This window comes from Talpa occidentalis, unplaced genomic scaffold, assembly GCF_014898055.3.
Source record: "Talpa occidentalis isolate TD23 unplaced genomic scaffold, MPIMG_talOcc4v2.1 talOcc4.10, whole genome shotgun sequence".
NCBI lineage: Eukaryota > Metazoa > Chordata > Mammalia > Eulipotyphla > Talpidae > Talpa > Talpa occidentalis.
In genome coordinates, this window is record NW_023600993.1 from 60,594,724 (window position 1) to 60,617,365 (window position 22,642).

Sequence of the window (22,642 nt, forward strand, 5' to 3'; positions counted from 1 at the left end):
TGTGGGCATAGGAAGATGGGATTCAGCTGAGCTAAGACTGCTTTTAAGGGCGGCGTCACAGGGACGCCAGAAGCCAAGAAAGCAGCAGTAGAAGCCAAAGCAGAAGCCGAAAGAGAAGCCGAGAAGCAGCAGAACGAACACTAGAGAACCCAGATAGAGTGAAGACTTGCTGGGGGCTGGGAGGCCTCCCAGCCCCCCAGCCAGCACCCCTGCCTGCCATATGCCTGGTGAACCCCAAATAAAAAACCTGCAAAACTACTGAGGACTCTGACTCCTCCTTTACCCGGTCTGCATGGGATCAGAAAACCTGCACTGTGGCCTGTCCTGCCTTTACATGACTACAGATAGGTTTTATGAGAAAATTTCTTTTACTAATACATTGTTTTATATAACTTTGTTATCTGAAATACTTAGTGTAGGGTAAGGAAAAAAGTCAGGCTTTTCTGCCCTCCCACCATCAGGATAGATTATGGATCCTTGCGGTCCTGAATGCATGCCTGATGGCGGGCACCTGGAGTAGGGTGTGGGCATAGGTAGATGGGATTCACCTGGGCTGAGACTGGGCTTTTAAGGGCGGCATCACGGGGACGCCAGCAGAAGCCTACAGAGAAGCCAAGAACGAGCAGAAGCCGAAAGAAGAAGAGAAGCAGAGAGGACTCCAGAGAGCCCAGATAGAGTGAAGACTTGCTGGGGGCTGGAAGGCCTGCCAGCTGGCCCCCCAGCACCCCTGCCTGCTGTGTACTGGGTAAATCCCAATAAAAACCTGCAAAAAACCACTGAGGACTCTGACTCCTCCTTTACCCAGTCTGCTGGATCAGAAAACCTGCACTGTATCTTCCTGACCCTACACTGAGTAATTTATTTTTATACTATTAAATATATATATATATGAAGTTGAATCTACACAAATATTTATAAATGATGAGCAATTGTTGAAAATAAAAATAGTATTATTTGGTATACTCAATCTTGTAGAGGCAAGAAGGGACAGAGCAGGATCTCTATGATCAGAGCAGATGGGGTAAAGAGGAGTCCTGGAGCCCTCAGTGGCTTTTTCAGGCTTTATTTGGGATTTACCAGGTACATGGAAGGCAGCGGGGGACAGAGCACTGGGAGGCTGGCAGGCCTACCAGACCTACACAAACTTCACTCTTCCTGAGCTCTCTGGTGTTCTCTCGTGGCCTTTGCTTCTCTGCTCCTTTCACTCTTTTTGCTCTGCTGGAGTCCCCATGATGCTGCCCTTATAAACCTCATCTTAGCCCAGATGTATTCCACCTACCTGTGCCCACACCCCACTGCAGGTGCCCACAATCAGGCATGCATTCAGGACTACAGGTTTCCATCATCAATCCCAATGGCAGGAGGGCAGAAAAGTCTGATACTTTACTTACCCTACAAATCTCCAATAAATTGACTAATATTTTCCTGTTCTTTCTTTAAACTTGTTTTAAAAATAAATTGCATTTTTATATCATTGTATATGACTACAGAAAAGTGAAGACAGCTTTTAGAAAAACATCTACGTGCCATCTACTTGCTTACCTGTTGCAGGTTTTTTTGTTTGTTTGTTTTTTTGTGGTGTAGTAATTATTTCAAACAGAAAATGATTATACATTTAATAGATTCATATGTTGAAGTGCCAGTAGAGCAGAGGGCAGGTACTCTATGGATCCAGGCAGACAGATAAAGGAGAGTCCTGGAACCCTCAGTGGCTTTTTCAGGTTTTTAATAATCTTTCTACACCATTTGTAGTTGGGCAACCAGGTGCAGGGCAGGCAGGGGGTCTGGGGGCCCTGAGGCTGTAGACCTTCTAGCCCAGGGGAATCTTTACTCTTTCTGGGTTCTCTGGCATTCCGTCATGGTCTTAGGTCTCTACTGCCCTCCACTGCAGACTCCTCTGTTGCCCTTCCCTCCTCTGCCGCTGCCCTTATCTGCTCTGTCTCCTGGTTCAGGTGCCCACTCTCATGCACCCACACCACATGGCAAGTGCCACCATCAGGAACTTGTGTAAGACCACTGGCGTAGATTATTGCTGCTAATGGCAGGAGAGCAAGTTGAGGGGAGGGGAATCTATAACTTCTATTTACCTTACACATGAATACCACAAAGTTTGAGGTAAACAATTCACCATTTGTTCTGTTCTGGAATTAATTTAATGGAAAACACTAGTGGAAGTGAAAATTTCTTCCTCAGAGGGACATGTTCCAAAGATTGTATATTGGGAAGAGAGGATAGATTCCTGGATAATTCTCTTTGTGCTGAAAATCCTTGCTCCCATGCCCCTACTTATAACTATTATAATATTTGCACATATACCATGGCCATAAAAAGGAAATTAAATATATATGTCTATAGATGTATAGATATATATTACATTCACATCAACAAACCTTCCATTGTCTTCATTTATGGGTTCTCTTCTGTCTGATGTATGTCCCACATACATCACTTAATTTAGGTGGTCATTATAGTAGTTTGGCTACAACTATGTAAATTTTGTAGGAAAAAAGAGACAGAAATCCTGGCAAGCTTTTAGCTTCCTCACTCCATGCCACTCAGTGAGATGAAGAACTGTCACATTGAAGAAACAGTCAAAATATTAAAATGACTATTTGTAGTGTCAGGAATGACACAGGGCAGGTTTTCTGATCCAGCAGACCAGGTGAAGGAGGAGTCAGAGTCCTCAGTGGCTTTTGCAGGTCTTTTATTTAGATTTACCAGGCATATGGCAGGCAGGGGTGTGCTGGGGGGGCCGGGAGGCTGGCAGTCCTCCCAGCCCCCAGCAAATCCTCACTCTATCCGGGCTTTCTGGTGTTCTCTCTACTTCTCTTCTTCTCTCGGCTTCAGTTCGTTCTTGGCTTCTGCTGGCATCCACGCAACGCCGCCCTTATAAAATTCAGTCTCTCAGACCAGGTGTACCACTTCAGGTGCCGGCCATCAGGCATGCATTCAGGACCATGGGGTTCCCTCATCTATCCTAATGGGGGGAGGGCAGAAAAGCCTGATACTTTTTCCTTATCCTACACTATTCCCCAGTGGCGCAGGGGTTAAAGTCAGTGCTGTCAAGCTATGGCCAGCCACTGCAGCATGGATTCCATCCCTGGCCAGGGAGTTAACCCACATGGTGCAGCAAACCTCACCTAACTTCCCTTCTGCTCCCCTCAGCAGTGTATTTCAGTAGATCTGCCTGTTCTGCTCCCCACTCTGTCACTGGTGAATCCTCTCACCCCCTGCACCTCTGGCTTACACCCCAGTTCTTGTATGCATAAATTTAAAATAATAATAGAATAATTGTTCTATTCCTGACAAAGAATGAAGACAATTTGTAAGCTTCAACTACACAAGGTCTTCCTCATTGAAGGTCTCATCAAAGTCTCAGCAGAAATAAAGAACCAGTTATAGGAAACTAGAGGAGAGGTGATCCTTGTTATAAAGTGGCAAAGACCTTGGTTTCACTCATGTTTTGTGCAGAGTAGGACTTTTACATATTTAGCTGAAGAGATTTCTAAGCAAATTATTGAAAATGAAGCTTGAGTCACCCTAATGACTCATAATAAGATATAAGAGGAAGGAGATGAATGTAAGAATGAATTTTGAAGCAAAAAGGAGTCAGAACTTATAGAGATTTGGAAAATTCTCAGTCTGTTCATATTGAAGAAAAAAAAAATGAGAGTGAAAACTTAGTGAATATTGAAGGAGTAAGTGAGAAGCCCTTTGCTGAGCTCCTGCTCTGACTCATGGATTTAGTCAGTCATTTCAGCAGAAGCCAGGAATGGAGATGGGGTCATACCATCAGAAACTAAAGGGACAGAGAAAGAAAGACTGAAGGGAATCCATCAACAGAAGGAAAAAAAAAAGAAAAGAAAAAAAATAGAAATTTATTTTAAAAACTAATTCTTTGACCACGCCAATAAAATTATAACTTCTAACAAATAAAGGAAACAAGTAAAGGATAAGATGTATGCAGTGGCCATGGGCTGATGTTAGCTTTTTAAACTACAAAGAATCTCTTCCAACTCAATTTTTAAATTGAATGAGACACAAGATATGTTAAGAAAATGATACTTGCTCTTGTTTTGTTCTTGAAGTTTTATCTAGCCCCATAAGACATGAAACAAACATAAAAGATACAATATTGGAGACCAAAAAAAGATAATGTTACACTTTTTAAATTATTGATTTAAACAATTCTGAAAATAATGGGAAACCAATGTAATTAAAAATAGTTTAGTTGTTTCTATTGATTCAGAATAAACTTTACAAAAGTGAAATTTTATGTATCAGTAATAAGCAGTTAAAAGGAAAATACTCATTTTGCAAATATTCCACAGCTGTTATGGGCCTGGCACTGGTCTGAACACAGGGTACCGTGGTGTATGGCCTGGAATTGCAAGTGAAATCAGATACCACAGGAAAGTTTGTCTTCTGTTTATGATGTATGCATCTCGCAGGCTATCCCCTCACTTCTGAGTCACTTCAAAAATGATCACTTCATTATTTTGTTGCTGATGTGTTTGTTTCTGGTGGCAGCTTAACTAAATTAATGAAACTTACAAAATAGTCATTTCCTGGAGTTGCCATTTCTTCAGAATTTTTTCAAAATAGATCTTGCCAGGATTGTAGGGCTGAGGGAGAGATGTCTTAAGTGACCTCCCAGGTGGAGGAGCTGCAACAACATTGGAGACTTTTGACCAACACATACAGGGATAATGCCCAGAAGTGAAGGAAAACTGGTGAGGATGAGGCCTAATGAAGCTTAAAGTCTATTCTTGGCTGACTTTGTTACTCCTTCCAAACTTCATCAGTCTTCTAGAATCTTTATCCAAAGTCTTTACAAGTGTGCCTTTGTAGTATCTGCCATTTAATAAATCTTTCCAGATAAGCCAAAAAAATAACACCAGATGACCACACACCAAAAGAAAAACAAAGTAAGATATAGACTGATGGGCTTTCAAGATATGATAAATATCATATAGCATTTTCTAAGTAACTTTGACTAATATATTTAAGAAAATGGAAGGGATGTTGGAGAATTCACTAAGAACTAGAAAATAGTGAAAAATTCCTAAAGGTATTGAAATGCAATAACCTAAGAATGTAAAAAATGATTAGGCAGAGCAGAAGAGAGTCCTGGTGGTCTAGAAGCCACTCATTTGAAAAGATCCAGATGAAGTACAGAGGAAAAATTAAACATTGAAAGAAGTAAAGTGATTTATAGGAAAAGTTCTGGTGCATGTATCAATATAACTTAAGTGTCAGAGAAAAGAAAGACAAGTGGAATGGATAGAAATCTGCTCAAGGAAGACCAACAAAAGAAACCAAAGCACAAATACAAGAAACCTTACAAACATAATGCAAATAATCCCAAAAAATCCACAAGACATATCATAGTAAATCTGCTGAAAATCAAAACAAGGATGAAAGTCTTAAAAATAAACAAAAAAGAGACACATTATCATCAAAGAAACAAAATATTGTTGATGGTTGGCTGCTCAACAGAATGGCTGAAGCCAGAGAAAGGAAATGTGAGCTGTAATCACTGGATAGAAAATAATCAGCACCAAGAATTCTATCCTTCTAGAATGAAGGCTATATTAAAAAAAATTCCAGTCCTCCTGAAGACAAAGCAAACAAAATGGAAAACTGAAAGTATTTTTTTGTTATTTTTTGCAGTAAATTTCTACTGTACAGAGAATTCAAAGGGGCATGCATGTCACAAAAAATATAAAAACACTAATTAATAGCGCTACAGGCACCCCATGTTTATTGCATCATTAATTAATAATAGCTAAGAACTGGAAACAACCTAACTGGCCATTGACATGAATGGATAAAGATGTTGTACATGTGCACAATGGAATACTATTTAGCTATTAAAAAGGCTAATCCCCACCATTTGCAGCAACAATGATTGACATAGTGGGTATTATGCTTAGTGAAATAAGTCAACAGAGAAAGACACATATCATATGTTTTTCACTTTTATGACATATCTCAAGAAAACCAACAAACATATGAACCAAATAACAAAATAATAAGCATTTTGACTATAAGACCTACTAGTGGTTACCAGACCCAAAAGGAGAAGGGGACTGCATAAATCAGAAAAAAAGGGGACAATAATATGGCCAATGGTAGACTGGACTTTCAATGGTGAACTTGTAGTATATATGTATGTAGATGCTCAGTGACACATACATGAACACTGCATTATCACTTTATGTAACCAGTGTTATTTCAATTAAAAAAAAGAAATACACATGCACAAAGGAATATTTCAGACAGCAGAAAAATAACTAGTAGAGGGATTAAAAAATGTTTAATTAGTCCATAAGAAGATCAAATAAAAGGTAATAGAAATAAAAACAAATGGGACAAATAGAATAAATTACAAGCCTATAGATTAAAGCCCAAATGTATTCATCATTATATAGAATAAATATTGATTTAAAATTATGATTAATAGATGGAGATTTTCACAGTGCATTTTTCAACTTTATTCATTTTTCAATGGACATTTTAGCTATCAGATAAAAAAAATGTTGAATGTAACAAGATAAATCATGTAAATTCTAATCATTAGAAAGCAGTTGGCACTATATCAATATCAGGTAATGTAGATTTTAAGGCAAGTAGTATCACTAGAAACAAATGAGAAAATCATCAACAAAACAGGAAGACATCACTGTCCTGATTATTATATGTATCTCACTGTCCTAATTATTATATGTACCTAATGGTGTAGTCTTAAATGGGTAAAAACTGACTATATCAAATATTACCAAGGATTTAGAAGAACTGGAATTATATAATTCTAGGAGTGTAAATTTGTGCAACCACTTTGGGAGTATATTTATTGAATTTTTACTATAGTTGACAGTTATCCTATCCATTCCTGGAATGTAAGTACATACCTAAAATATGATTAAGAATAGGTAGTTTTTAATAGCTTTCTATTACTGATAGATGTTTGGATAAATGATAAATAAATTGTATACAAATAAAATGTAATGTCATGCCAATAATATATATGGATCTTGTAAACACAGCATCAAAAAGTGCTCAACAGCCACAAAGGGGTATATCATGATTATATTTCTGTGAAGTGCAGACATAGGCAACTCTATCCTATTCTGTTAGACATCAGGACAGCAGCATGCAGGGAATATCAGGTCCCAAGAACATTCTATTCTTCGTGTGATAGTTTCATCCCTGTGTTGACTTGGTGAAAAATCATCAAGCTCTCCAACTCAGTATTTCTGCATTTTTCTACACAATAAATAGTTTACATAAAATTGTTAACAATTACATTGCCCAAGTTACCAGAGGAAGGTGAAGCTGGCATATTAGAATACATTCTGTCTTTAAAAAAAAAAAGATTTATTTATTTTTGCATACAAGAACCGGGGTACAGGCCAGAGGCATGGTGGGTTGAGAAGATTCACCAGAAACAGAGTGGGAAACAGAACAGACAGATCAACTGAAATGCACTGCTCAGTGGAGCAGTGGGTGAGACAGGAGAGGTCTGCTGCACCATGTGGGTAGCACCCTGGCTGGGGATCAAACTTGCTGCAGTGGCTGCCAATAGCTTCATAGGTTGTCTCTTAACCCCTTGCACCACCAGGAAGGCCCCTATCTTTACTCATGTTTAAAAAATAATCATTGCTTCACAATGCTGAAGCTTAACCCCTTGTGCCCTATAATCCATGTTTTTAGTATAAAATTGACCTTTACTACCCTTGAAAATACTCAGAAGCCCCAATCAGTGTTTGGCCAGGGAGCTGATCCACATAGCACAGCAGACCTCCCCTGTCTCACCTACTGCTCCTCTCAGCAGTGTATTTCAGTAGCTCTGCCTGTTCTGTTCCCCACTTTGCCTCTGGCGAGTCCTCTCACCCTCCTCACACCACTGACCTGCACCCCAGCTCTTGTATGCATAAATAAATAAATCTTAAAAAAAATAGAATGGATTAAAGACTTAGATGTAAGACCTACCCAATAAAATATATGGAAGAAAAAAATAAAAAAATAATCATTAATTACTGTGTTCTATGTTGAGGATAATTGCACTTTCAAAGGTATGTATAACTTGCTTTTAACACAGATTCTCTTATAATCACTTATTTTCATTTGCTTTATCAATAGTGCACTGTTTCTTCCTCTGTTTCCATAAGTACATTAAATGCAGTAGTTCCATAAGTACATTAAATACAGTAGTTTTCCTCTTTCTTGAGACCTTTTCCCTTTCCTCTCTAGCCCTCAGCACAGACGTTTTAGTATTATGTGAATATGATCACAGGAAACATAACACTTAACACACTTAACAATTATATACTGCCATTTGTTTCTCCTACATTTAATGGATTGATAATAACATAATTTATAATTTTGCAACCTATTCCAGTAAAAATTTATGCCTGTGGTTGACTCCAAAATGACAAATGACAGTGTACTTTGGTTAGGAAAACATTCCAGTGGTGTGGCTATAAGACAGGAGCATGAACCCATTGCTTGTGCTATGAATTACCCTGTGCTGTCCCCCAGCTTCTGAGAACTCAGAGAAACTGGCAAATGAAGAACAATTTTATTTGTTGATTTTGGTGGGGTCCGAGTAGTATATGATAAATTCTATATGGTTGCAGATCACAATGAGATGAGCAAAGAGTTATCTCCTAGGTTTAAGGCATCTAGAAAAAGGACATATAAACCATGAAAAACATATTTCCTCATAACACTCTCTCAGAGCCACCCAGAAAGAGGATATTACTTTGGAAACAGTTTTGAAGAATACTTCTTTTACCAAATTGACTTCATTTTCATGTATATCTTAGTGTCATTTGCTATTTTTTCCTTCTTTTGCTCTTTTAAGCATTTCTGTTAAAGAAATGGTTTTGAACTAATAATAGAAAAACATACTTGTGAACATGAACACACACAAACACAAACATTTTTAGTTGCTTAATCTCACTTAACAATGAAATGACAGTGCATGTTAGGAAAACAAAGTTTTCTATTCTGTTGAGACCAATACCTTGTGAATCTAACTGTAGGGTTAATAGTTTTCAGGCTTTTCTGCCCTCCCACCATTAGGTTTGCCCTGACTGATGGGGCATCTGCAGTTGTTACATTGTTGTAAGTTGTCTTGTTTAGTTCTGTGGGCCATGGGAGGAGTATTGAGATAGTCACCAAGAGAAGAAGCAGCAGGAGAGAGGCAGGAGAGAGAAGGGGGAGAAAGAAGGCCAAAGAAACCCAGAATGAAGACTTGCGGGGGGAGGCTTGGAGGCCTACTGGCCTCCTGGCCTCCTAGCACCCCTGCCTGCCATGTACCTGGTTGCTGCAATGCATGTAAAGCTCAATAAAAGCCTGTGAAAGCCACCAAGGGCACCAGGACTCTCCTTTACCCCATCTGCTGGATCAGAAAACCTGCACTGTGCCTATCCTGCCACTACACTAACATATGCTAGCTATATGAAAGGGAAATTTATATGCACTAGATGTTACTTCCTCTGTATAAATAATCATGGAGACATTTCACATTCAGGAGTTGGTAGGAGAGTGATTTACAATAAGGCAGAGAAAAAGCAACTGTTTAAAGACAGGGAACTGCTGTAAATAATGTGAATTCCTTAATATCATAATTCTTCCCTCCCCCCAAAATAAGAATGGCAGTAATCTCATGCTGAAAATAAAATGTGCTGCCTTGAGTAAATGTGGACGCCCCTGGGCTTCTACTCAACTTGGATTTCTGAACCACTCTCCTGTCATTTTAATGAGTTTGGCTGCTCCTTACTGCTTAATATTTGGTGGAAATAAAGGAGACATGTCCCCAGGAAACTTGTTGGGTCTTTCATCAACACCATGTCATCCTGTGACTTACCTTTCCTTTTGGTAAGAACCTAAAATATATTGTCAGATTCCCCATCAGCATTGCTGTGTTTTATTTTAGTTATGGCAATTCATTATTTCATTCTAATACTATACTTCAATCATATATATCATGAGCTCCAGCTCTGTGCAAATTTATCAATTATTTTGGAAGAGTTTGAGCAAGATAGGCATTAACTACTCTTTGAAGGTTTGGTAGAATTAATTTGTGAATCCATGCTGTCCTGGACTCCTTGTGTTTTGGGAGAGTTTTGATTACTGTTTCAAATTCCTTGCTTGTGATTGATTTGTTCGTGGTTTCTTTTTCTCCTCTATTCAGTCTTGGGTGATTGTATAATTCTGAGAAGCTGTCTATCTTTTCTAAGATTATTGAATTTGTTAGCATATAGAGTTCATAGTAGTATCTTTTGAGTTTTCTGTAGCATCTATTATGATTTCTCCCCTTTTTCTTTCTGGTTCTATTTATTAGAAAATTCTCCTGTATTTTCTTGGTGAGCTTTGCTAGAGTTTTGTCTATTTTTTCAAAGAACAAGCTTTTGGTTTTGCTCATCTTTTAAATTTCTATTTCATGTACTTTTGCTTTGACTTACTATTTCTGGTCTTCTATTGTCTTTTTGGATTTTTTTTTTTTGTTCTTTTTTTAATCCCTTGAGTTGAGAGAATAGGTTATTTGCTCACTTTCTTGTTTCTTATATGGGCCTGTCTTGCTATACATTTCCCTTTTGGTACTGCTTTTACTGCATCTCCTAAGTCTTGGATAGTTTTGTGCTCATTCTCATTTGTCTTGAGGTATATTTTAATGTCTTCTTTGATTTTCCATTTACCTACTGGTCTTTCAATAGGGTCTTATTCAATCTCCATAATTCAAAAGATTTTTCTGCTTTCTTTTTGATAGTTGATTTCTGTAATTGTTACCAGAACCCAGCCACCTCAGTGGCAGAAGCCAGCAGCAGCAATGCTGTTCTCTCACCCTGCTGCTCCACCACAAGTCGGTTGTGGCAATTGCTCCTCAGAGCCCTTTTACGCAGCTGTGTACTTCCTGGATCATGGAATGGACCAATCATGTGTGAGATGGTCTGAATTGCCACAAGATTTAAAAATGGTTCAATCAGATATGTCTGTGGGTCACCCTGAAGAAGGATATAAGCCAGGGTTGGAGGGAACTGGGGGACAGGTGGTTCTGGCCTCCAAAGAAAGATGGGGAAGACTCCATTCCTGGCCTCCAAAGAAAGAAGAAAGAAAAAGGACCAGAAGCTGAAAAAAAAAGAAAAGAAGCTCATTTTATGCTTTCTCTTTAGTGGGTTATCTCTTATTTTTTGTCCTTCTTATCCAATAGATTAAATTTATTCCTGACGATTTAAAGAAAAAAAAAAAGAAGAAAAGTAGCATCTAGCATCTGACCTTCAATGAGGAAAGGGAAGCTGAAGACCTTTGCAGAGATGGCCTCTGGTCCTGTCTTTCCATCTCTTGAAAGGAGCACCAAGGGCCCCATGCCTGGTGTCTCAAAGAGTTGTTTGTTGTTGGCGTCATCCAACAACTCAAAAAGAACTGTTAACACTTGGTGTCTCTGGCACTACCTCTGGGGGGCCATTAGTGACCATCACTACTGGCCAGTGTTGTCCAGAACTCCTGGTGACCAGTGGCAACAATCCCTGGCACTGTCTGGGTGAGATAGCTGCCACTTATAGTAAGCTCTTTGTTTCCCCTGTTTGTAAAATGAACCCCATGTTGGTTGCTCATGAAGCCTGAGTTCCCTAGTAATTGTGTGTGTGCACATGAGAACCTGTAGACAGTGATCTGTCCTCTTATTGGGCACTGTCCTTTATTTGGCCATAGCCCATAGGCTTCTATTGTGTCAGTATTGTATTGCTATAGCCCTTGGCTTTGGTTTTTGCCTTTTGGTCTTTTGGAGCTTTTTGATGGATCTCTTGCTTAGAGCCTGGGTAGGTGGGTGACTGTTCTATCCTTCCATTTGGCCTCCTTCCCTGTCCACCCTATTTCAGTTTGATACATCAGTGTTAGGAGAAGATGCTGGGTATGAATTTAATCTTTGTAAAATTGTTATTTCTTTTGTGTCCCAGAATTTTGGTTTATTCTGGAGATCATACCATATGTGCTTGATAAAAATGTATTCTCGTTTTGAGGAGGGCAATCTCCTTTATATGTCTGTGGGTCCAAGAGGCATAATTCTCTGTTCAAGGTAATTGTACCCTTGTTTATTTTCTGTCTAGTTGATCTTTCCATTGGTGAAAGTAGGGTGTTGAATTCTACTACCATTTTTCCCCCATGTATTTTCCAATATTTGTTTTCAGAGTTGATAGTAGTAGCCTAATGTATTTTGGTGGTCCTTCATTTGGTGCATATATGTTGATGAGTGTTATGTCTTCTTTTTTTTTTTTTTGAGTGTTATGTCTTCTTGATGTATTATTCCCTTAATCACTATACTGTGTCCCTATCTGTCTCTTGTTACCTTTTTAAACCGGATGTCTATTTTGTCTTATGTAAGTATGGCTGCCCTCACCTTCTTTAAAGTAACATTTGCTTGTAGGATTGTTTTCCAAACCTTAATTTTGAGCCTCTGTTTGTCTTTGGAGTTTAGATATGTCTCCTGGAGATAGCAGAAGTTTGGATTATGTTTCTTTATCTAACTAGATTCTCTTTGTCTTTTGTGAATTTAGTCATTTTATATTTAAAGTGATTATTAATATGCAATAGTCTGTTGCTGCCATTCTATTCTTAATTTTTGTGGATCAGTTTATTTCCTTTTCAGTTCTTTGTGTATGTGCCTCCTTTTGGTTTCAGTATGTAAGCTCCTTTCAACATTTTTTGGAGGGTTGGTTTAGTGTTTGCAAAACTCTTGAGTGTCTGTGTTTGAAAAGGCCTTTATTCCTCCCTCATACCTGAAGGAGAACCTCACAGGAAAGAGTATTCTCAGCTGGCAGTTTTTCTCTTTAAATATTTGCAACATGTCATTTTATTCTCTCTTTGCTTCAGAGAGTCTAGTATTAGCCTGATTCGGACACCTTTATATGTTGCCTGCTTCTTCCCCTTTGCCAGCTTCAATATTCTTTCTTTGTCCTTGAACTCTTGAAAATTTCATTACTATATGTTTTGGTGTCAGTGTCACTTTATCTAGGTATGCTGGGTTCTTTTAGCTTACTGGATTTGTAAATTTATTCTCTTTACTAGATCTGGGAAGTAGTCCTACATTATTTATTTAAATACATTTTTGTTACTTTTTTCCACTCCCCGCCCCACCCCAGTATCCCAATTTTCTTATGTTGCCTTTTCTATTGGAATCAGAAAGTTCTTGGTATTTTTCTTCATTTTTTTTGCTTTATTTAACTCTTTCATTCACTACCCAGGTTCTTTGTACATCTGCATCTTCAATTATACTGACTCGTTCTAGTGATCTGTTCTACTTTTGTGATTTTCTCCAGATTTTTCAACTATTGTATTTCTCTTTTGAAATCCTGAAATTCCATTTTTATCTTATTTAGAGAATCATTCAGTCTCAGTTTGATTTTATTTCTAAGGACCTTCATTTGTTTTTTCTGAGATGTCTTCCATTTCATTATATTTCTCTACCTTTACAATTCTAAACTCTGTATCTGATAGGGAGAACATAGTTTCCATGTCTATGCATTGGTGTTCTGGACACTGTTCCCACTCTCTATTGTACTATTCCAGGAGAATTCATGTTGTCATCTGTTGCCCATTATTAGCTTTGGAATCCATGTGGGGTTTCCTCTAGGTATGGCTCCTCCCTCCCTGAATGGTCAGGAGTCTGTGCAGATAGATATTGTGAGGACTCTGCAGGTCCAGGTGGGCACTGTCTGGGTCTTTGGGATGATTGCAAATCCTCCATTGGCGGGGACTCATAAGGCCTCTGCTCTTATTGTCTGTTATTACTTAGACTAATAATGAAACAGAACAGTGTTATTTGAACATGGACTTGGATTCATTGCAAATTTATATTGAAAACTCTAAGATAAATACTTTTTTTTAAAAAAAAGGTAGTATACATGTTAAGGAAGAAGAGAAAATAGTCACATAAAATGTTGAATTAAATCCAGAAAAGACAAAAAGAAAGTGGAAGACAAAAAAGGGGACAAAAAATGGGGCAAAATATATAAAATAGTAGCAGATATTATACATACCAATCCAATTGCATCAGCAATCACCTTTTATTTCCATTCAATAATCACTTTAAATCTTAATATGCTAAAAAAGAGAGAGCGTGTCAAAACTAAATACCAAACTATATGTTATCTACAGGGAACCTATTTTAAATTTAAAGATACATGTAGATTAAGCGTACATGAATGGATAAAAATATACCAAACTTACACTAATAAAAAGAAAGAATAGGGGCTTTCACATAAGGGGTTACATCTCAGCACTATGAAGCCATCTGCAGCCACTGCAGCACCAGTTCAATCCCTGCCAGAGAGTTAACCCATATGGTGCAGCAGACCTCTCCTGTCCCACCCACTGCTCCCCTCAGCAGTGTATTTCAGTTAATCAACCTGTTTTGTTCCCCATTCTGTCTCTGGTGAATCCTCTCATCTCCACCCCTGCACCTCTGGCCTACACCCCAGCTCTTGTATGCATAAGTAAATAAATCTTAAAAAGAAAAAAATAGCTATACTAACTTCAGACTAGATATCAAAGCAAGGAAATTTATCAAGTACAGAGAAAAATTACTTAATGATAAAGTATCCATTCTCTAAGAAGACAAAACTGACCTAAAAGTTCATTCACCTAACAAGAGAGTCACAATAAGTAGGTCAAAAGCTATAGAACTGCAAGAATAAATAGATGAATGGACTAATACACTTGGAGACTTTAATGCCTCCTAAACCCAGTAGACAATCAGTAAAGACATAGTTAAATTCAACAATGCCATGAATCAAGTGGGTATAACTGACATCTGTTGACTACTTAACCCAACAATAACAGAACACATATCCTACTCAAATTTACATGAAACATTTCACAAAACAGTCCACATTCTGTTTTAAAAACATACCTTAGTTAATTAAAAGAATAGAAATCATAAAATGTCTAATCTCAGAACACAGTGAAGCTATAATAGAAATAAATAACAGAAAGGTATTTGGGAAATCCTCCCAATACTTGGAGGTTAAATGACACAATTTAAATAACACATGGGGGGCCTCCCCAGTGATGTAGTGGTTGAGTGCTGGGCTGTGAAGCTGCCCACAGCTTCTACAGTGCTGGTTCAATCCCTAGCTGCCGGAAAGGGTCCCACATGGCGCTCAGACCTCTCCTGCCATGCCCGCTGCTCCCCTACGCAGTGTCCTCCATCTGTCTGCCTGTTCTGTTCCCTGCTCTGGCTCTGGTGAATTCTCTCACCCTCCTGCGCTTTTGCCTGTACCCAGCGCTTATATAAAAATAAATAAATAAATAAATAAGTCTTTAAAAATAAATAAATAAAAACACATGGGTCAAAAAAGAGGCCTCAGGATAAATTTAAAAAATATATTGTATTAATGGAGGAATATTTATAGTATGGACTGCATATGTAAGAAAAGAAGGGAGATCTGAAATCAAAGTAAAACCACCTTCGAAAATAAGAGAAAGAAAAGCAAAACTGAAATAAGCAGAAAAAATTATCAAAATAAAAGCAGTAATTAAAAGAATGAAATCAATAAAGAAAATATCAAAAAAATAAAGCTGGAACTGTGAAAATAAAACAGTACTTTTTAACCAGATTGACTAAGAATAAAAGAGAGAAGACACAAATTTGTAACATCAGAAATGAAATAGGAAAAATTCAATAACATGGTGACGCAGTGAAGACCTTACCTCCTTCATACACTCCCAGCTACAAAGCAGAAGGACTAAGTCAATAAATCCAGAAAGAAAAACAGATGAATAATATACATATTAGGAGCATTAGGTCTGTTATATAGAAGTAAGAGTAGGTAAAACTTTAAATGGACTGTATTTACAGTAATACCAGGCTAGCACAATCTATGAGATGGAGGGGGTAACAACTTTATGGATCCCCTACATTTGACTACTCAGGGCATATACCCATATTGGGGAATTTGGAGACCCAGCATAACACTGGATAAGGATATGTAGAGAGATAGTATTCAGGACAGACAGTGCACTATCGGAGAACTATGGAGCAGGGGTGCAAAGTGATGATTACTGTTTTAAACATGAAGCCCCCAATATAGAATTGCTGGAGTCCAATAGCAGGATCAGGGGGTTCACCTGTATATCCTCATAAAGAAGGCTACCACTCAAAGCCTGATTTTAGAATGCCACCCCCTAATCCAGGGTAAAATCGAGACAACACATGAATACCATTAACAAAAATCTAAGCACCTGTTACAACAGGCACACATACAACAGCAAAAGGAGACTCTGTACTAGAAATTATTTTTTCAAAGATGTCTTTATTTATTCATACAAGAACTGGGGTACAGGTCAGAGGTGTGGGAGGTAAGAGGATTCACCAGAGACAGAGCGGGGAATAGAACAGGCAGATCAACTGAAATGCACTGCTGAGGGGAGAAGCAGGTGAGTCAGGAGAGGTCAGCTGCACCATGTGTGTAGCTCCCTGTCTGGGGATCGAACTCATGCTGCAGTGGGTACGGATAGCTTCACAGGTTGCACATTGACCCCTTGCAACACCAGGGAGGCCCTTGTACTGGAAATTAAAAGAGAACTGATCATGCCTGTGACCCGTAGCAACTGCAATCTGTGACCAGCACTGCTCATAGTGCTCAAACATAGTTTGGAGTTATAAGCTTGCATGAGACTTAAGAGACATTTAGACTGAGGAGCTGGCCTGGATGTTGGGATCACTGTGAACCCTGCTATGCAATTTTGATACCCAAAGCACAGTAGAGGACTTGAATTCCTGATGCTCACTGGAGGTGATCTATCCTTCAGGGTCCTACTGCTCAGTTTCTTTCTACCTATCCCCCCTTTCCAGAACCAGTTCTCCAAATGGTATAACCACAGCTGAAAGTCTATCAAAACTATAGCTCATAAAGACTATAAAATGAAGAGACACCACAACAGAAATGCTGTTGCAATGAAACCCCAAGGAAGTCTCAATCAAGAGTTGGAGAATATGCAAGGCAACAGTTACAACAGCTCATTTAACTAAAATAAACAATGTATTATATAAAACAGTAAGAGAATAAAGACTGAGATAATATGAGACAGTTACAATTAGAAATAATGAATCTAAAAATTACTATAACCAAATTAAAAAAATATAATTGAGAACCTCCATAGCAGATAAATGCAAACAATGAAGAAAATTAACTCAAAAGCACATAAGTTTTTCCTGGCATACATCATATAACATAATAAAATTCCAAGTCAGGAAAATTTTTTAGAGAGGAAAAAACCACAGTGCCATCTGCTGGAAAAGTGGAAGTTCAGCAACCTCAGGACACAAAAAATAGCAAAATGGCTAAAGAAAAATACCGGATGGTCTCACTCATAGCAGGAATCTAGAAAACTTAAATAAGGGACCAGGAAAATGAATATAAGAAAGTGAAAATCAAAATCAACAAAAAACTATGAACCAGAGACACTTTTTGGGGGGTGGGGGGCGGGAGGGGAAGGATTGGGGTCAGAATGGGGCGTTTGCAATTGTATGGGGGAATATAAAAATAAAATTTAATATTTAAAAAAAAAATAGCAAAATGGGCAGTTGGAAAAATACAATACATGGCACCTTGAGTCCTAAAGAGAATATTTCACCACACAGAGGGAATAAATCTCCAGTATCCAACTACAAGAAAAAAAAATGGAATGTCTTTTTTTCTTATCAAATAGAGAGGTCAAAATTGCCATGACGGAAATTCAACTAAATGGCAGTAAACACAGGAAAGCAGATCAAAAATACAAAAGAAAATGCAAAAAATGAATGGTCTGAAAAATAACATAAATGGACAGAAGATAATTATTGAAGGTTTAAATAAGAAAATATGGGAGATACAGGATATAAAAAGATCAATAGAGGAGATACAACATTTTTTGAAAATTATGGATGTAGAGTAGACCAAATGGAAGATCAAATCAGTGACCTCAGTGACCTCCTTCCTAGCCACAAAAAAAATCAAGGTGGATAGGAAAGAGAAAGATAAAGAATGAAGAGACAGTTCAAGACTCATCCAACACCATGATGAAAGGCAGTAATAATAATGGGTAGTAGAGAAGGGGAAGAGAGAGAAAGGAACAGAATGTATTCAAAGAAATAATAGAGAAAAATTTCACAAGCCTGGAGAAGAAACTAAATATTCAAGTCCATGTGGAGCAGGGTTATATGGGTACTAAAGCCCTCCAAAGACAGTACCTGATAGAGCATAGGGCACTACCTGTGGATTCTCACCCACATGCACACTTGCAAGACCACTCAGTTTCAGGGAACAATAATGGGGTTTATTTAACAAACAAGGGAAACACAGAGTTAGTAAGGCCACAAGTGGCTGGCTATCTCACCTTAGACAGAGTCCACAGCATTCAGAATTCTCAAACAAAAGACCATTCCTCAAAAGATGGCAACTTCCTGTCAGCAAGGGCTTGGAACACCTGGCAGTCAGAGGCACCCACAGGCAGGCTCGCCGAGATGATGCCCAGAAGCCACATTAACAATCTGGAGATCCAGTGAACAGCACTGGACACTGAAACAGATAACAGCAAAGGCAGCAGCACCAAAAGATGGTGCCACATGATCCAAACAGCAATCTGAGACACCAGGCCCAGGGTGTTTGGTACTCTTCCCATGTAGCAATAAGACCATAGGCTGGCCCAGCCTTCCAGTCCCTGCAAAACTCTTTAGTATCTCTCTCCTTGGGGTTAGCTGCTGGAAGCTTCTTTCTTCTTTTTAATGCAGGTATTATATGATGATTCTGGGAGTCTGGACACACCCCAAACTGACTCCTGCACTTCCTTGTGTCCACTTCTAAGGTCCTCCACCCTGGATACAGCCTGATTGGACCATTCAACCTGTTGGCACCTGAGGGAGGGGATGCCCACAGGCAGCAACTTTTGGTAACATATGAAGTCTTTCCTGTCTCGTCCACTGCTCCCCTCAGCAGTGCATTTCAGTCAGTCCACCTGTACTGTTCCCCACTCTTATCTCTAGTGAATCCTCTCACACACACACACCCACACCTCTGGCCTGTACCCCAGTTCTTGTATAAATAAATAAATATTTTAAAAAAAAGAAAAAGAAAAGAAACCCATGTAGGTCCTGATTCTAGGCCAAGGAGCATGGGAGACAGCCCAGGGCAGACTGTGTGGGAGTGTTGGGGATACAGAACATCTTGTTGGCCTACTAAGTATATTCAAAGTACTGTCATTCACCAAAGCTGATAGAGGAGTGTGAATTTCAGAGGAACAAGTTCTGAAGTAACAGCAGACAACATAGGCAGTGATCCCCTGGAAACACAGAACCAGTGCTCAGGAGAGATAAGATTGGAGCTGTAACAGCAGTCACTCCCAACTGAGCGATTCTGAATGCTTTGAGAGTCCTGAGAAGCAAAGACAGAGGTCAAGGGAAGAACCTCAAGACCATGTTGTGTGGTAAATAAGGACAAGTTTCAGAGGAAGAAGGGGTCTAGAAACCAAGGTTTCCAGAGATCCACATTCAGGAGCCCACATACTTTCCCCTTGGATTACTAAAAAAGCAACAGCCACAAAATCATGAGTCATTCTGCTTTAGGATTATTTTGATTAGAAATTTTTTGAAGTCCAGTTTTTATCCTGAAATTTTTTTGGACTAAATTAATTTTTTAATGTTGCTGGTGAATCTTTTTCATATATTTTATGACTTCATATGTTATAATTAAACATGTTTATTATGAACACATTATCAAAGACTTTAAGAGCAAAGAAAGGGAGTAAAAAATTGAGCACACTAATGAAGTTCAGGGATGTGGGCCTTTACTATCCACAAAAGTTACTGATGGGCATCCCTGGTGGTGCAAGGGGTTGAGCGCAGCACTATGAAGCTGTCTGCAGCCTCTGCAGCACTAGTTTGATTCCTGGCTGTTCAGGGAGCTACCCACATGGTGCAGAAGACCTCTCCTGACTTGCCCGCTACTCCCCTCAGCAGTGTATTCAGTTAGTCTGCCTGTTCTGTTCCCCGCTCTGTCTCTGGTGAATCCTCTCACCCCCATACCTCTGGCCTGTACCCCAGTTCTTGTATGCATAAATAAATAAATCTTAAAAAAAAAAGAAGTTACTGATATGTCCATCTTAGAGCGAGGTTTGGTAGTAGAACAAGTGCTCATATCTGAATCAGGTGTATAAATCATAACATTAAAAACCATTTATTTCATTTCATATTTGAACTCTTTCTGATACTCATTTATTCAGGTCCTTGACCTTGCACAGAATAAAATGCAGAGGCAGCATCTTTTTGTGAATTTTATAGTTGGCTGAGAATTGAAGGATTCTTCAGTTTTCGTGGAAGAATGTCACAGATATACTCTTGGTACATTCAAAGATGGTACTTTTTAAAGTGGTGTCCCAGACCATGAGTATCAGCATCACTGTGGAAATTGTTTTCAAAGCAAATTCTCCAGCCCTATTTGCAGGGAGGTCCAGGAACCAGATTTAAATTTAAAGAACACTGCAAATGATTGTTTTGTAGGCTGACATTTGAAAACTGGCTCTCAAAGGTTGGCAGTTACCCTGAATATATGTTATTTCAAGCACTTTGTTTAAGCTCACTCTCCTTGAAGTGCCATGAAAAACAAGACATGTTGAAATTAATTATAGATTTGGCCTACATATGAGGACCCCAAAGGGAATAGTCTGTTAGTGAAAAAAATCACAGTTTTGTCACTTGGAAAATTTTTAAATAGCATCAGTTTCATTTCAGAAATTTTCCACTGTCCTTAATAAGAGAGTGAATAAAACAAATGCTAAGAGGTGAACTATCTCATTCACTGAATCATATATTTATGCACACACATAATACAAAATATTTTTCTGCATCTCAGGTCCAAACTGCTTTGCAGAAACGGCTGTCATCCCCGCGGGCAGAGAAGTGAAGACCGATGAGTGCACCATTTGTCACTGCACCTACGAGGAGGGCACGTGGAGGATTGAGCGCCAGGCCATGTGCACCCGACACGAGTGCAGGCAGATGTAGGCTGAACCAGACACAGATGCTGACGTTTTTTTCTAGGATATTTTACTGACAAGAACATTCTAAATGATTTTGGGAAATATCAATCAAAATGAGAAGACTTTGGATGAGGAGTTATGGAAAACTGTTGATACTTTTGCTTTTCTTGGTATCAGTTACTGCAAGAGAAAGAAATGGATACATTTCAAAACATCAACAAGAACTTTGGGCATAAAATTCCTCTCTAAATAAATGTGCTATTTTCACAGTAAGTATACTAAAGTATACTATTATATATGAAATGCATTTCTATAATCCCTCTACTAGAGAGCTGATATAAATGTTTTCTATAGATACAGATTAAAAATGCTGTGTTGTCAACCATCCTCAGTGTGTACCTGCAGATCTTTTTCAGTTCTGATTCCATCGCACAGGATTGTCTGTGGTTGCTGTTCTTCAAATCTTGAGACAGTGCATCTTTAACAGGCTATACGATAATAGATCTCTAGTGGAATACTAACTAATTCTGTTCCACTAAGTGATATCCTTAGAAGTTCCAGTCTCATTCACATAAATATGTTTCTTCAGATAAAAACTTACTCTTTCTATCATCTCTATTCTCACTCATTTGAGAAATGAGTGTACCTCTATAACCAAAATACACTTTTAATTCAAGGCTCCCATGTTGTGGGGCATAGATAATCACATACATGTATTTCATTTTCACTTGAATAACTTTCTCTTTTAAACATGACTTCAAGAGCAGAGAAAGCATTGGAAAGTCCTTTCCAATTACAAATATTAATGCTAACGGCCATATGCACACTATACCTTATACATATTTTCATACTGACTCCATTTCTCTTCATTTGCACAGGGAAGAAGTCACTGCAAGTCCTGCTGACTGATAGTAAAGAATATTTCTACCTTTATCAATCACATCAACACTTGGCCATCAATCATTGATTGGCCATCAATCACATCAATCATTGATTGGCCATCAATCATTGATTGGCCATCAATCACATTAACACATTGATTGAAAAAAGTAGAGTTTTAGTAGTTAAAAAGTAAAAAAAAAAAAAAACAAAAACAACACAAAAACTGTAATCACTATTTAATGTTTCTTTCCTGATATTTATTCTAAAATTTTGAATTAAGCACCTATCAAGTGCAAACAGTCGTGACAAGAAGAAAGGGAAATATAGCAAACCCAGGGATGTGGGGAGGGGACTAGTACCCCACTGTTGGCTCTAACTCTCATACTTATTACTGCAGGTGTGACCCAAAAGTGGACACATTGAGAAAACTACAAAAACAGGATCTATTTACACTGAGAGTGAGATATAGTGGGTGGGAGGGAGAGAGAGAGATTGATTTACAGGTCTGTCATAACGCAGATATCCAAACCAAAACTACCTGGCAAGTGGTGGCTTCTCTTCCAACACCCCTCCTCACAGCAGTTCAACTGCCAAAGCCCCAGTAGCTTAACTCCTCAAAAGCCCAGCATTTTAACTGCTAACGGCCTCATCCCTGTTTCCCTCAACCCCCACTCTGGGTGGTGTGTGAAAAGATCCATCTCCTACCAGGAGTTTACTGTGAACACTACCTACTTCTCAC

At 38.6% G+C, this 22,642-nt stretch overlaps 1 protein-coding gene across 1 annotated transcript in view; it reads left to right on the forward strand.

Moving 5' to 3' along the window:
• VWC2 (von Willebrand factor C domain containing 2) overlaps positions 1-21,408 on the forward strand; it is a 137,143-nt gene extending 115,735 nt beyond the window's left edge. The window contains exon 3 of the mRNA XM_037493310.2: positions 20,895-21,408. Within this exon, the coding sequence (XP_037349207.2) occupies positions 20,895-21,046 (152 nt within the window). The 3' untranslated portion in view covers positions 21,047-21,408. The remainder of the gene's footprint in view (positions 1-20,894) is intronic.
• The last annotated feature ends 1,234 nt before the right edge of the window (positions 21,409-22,642 follow it).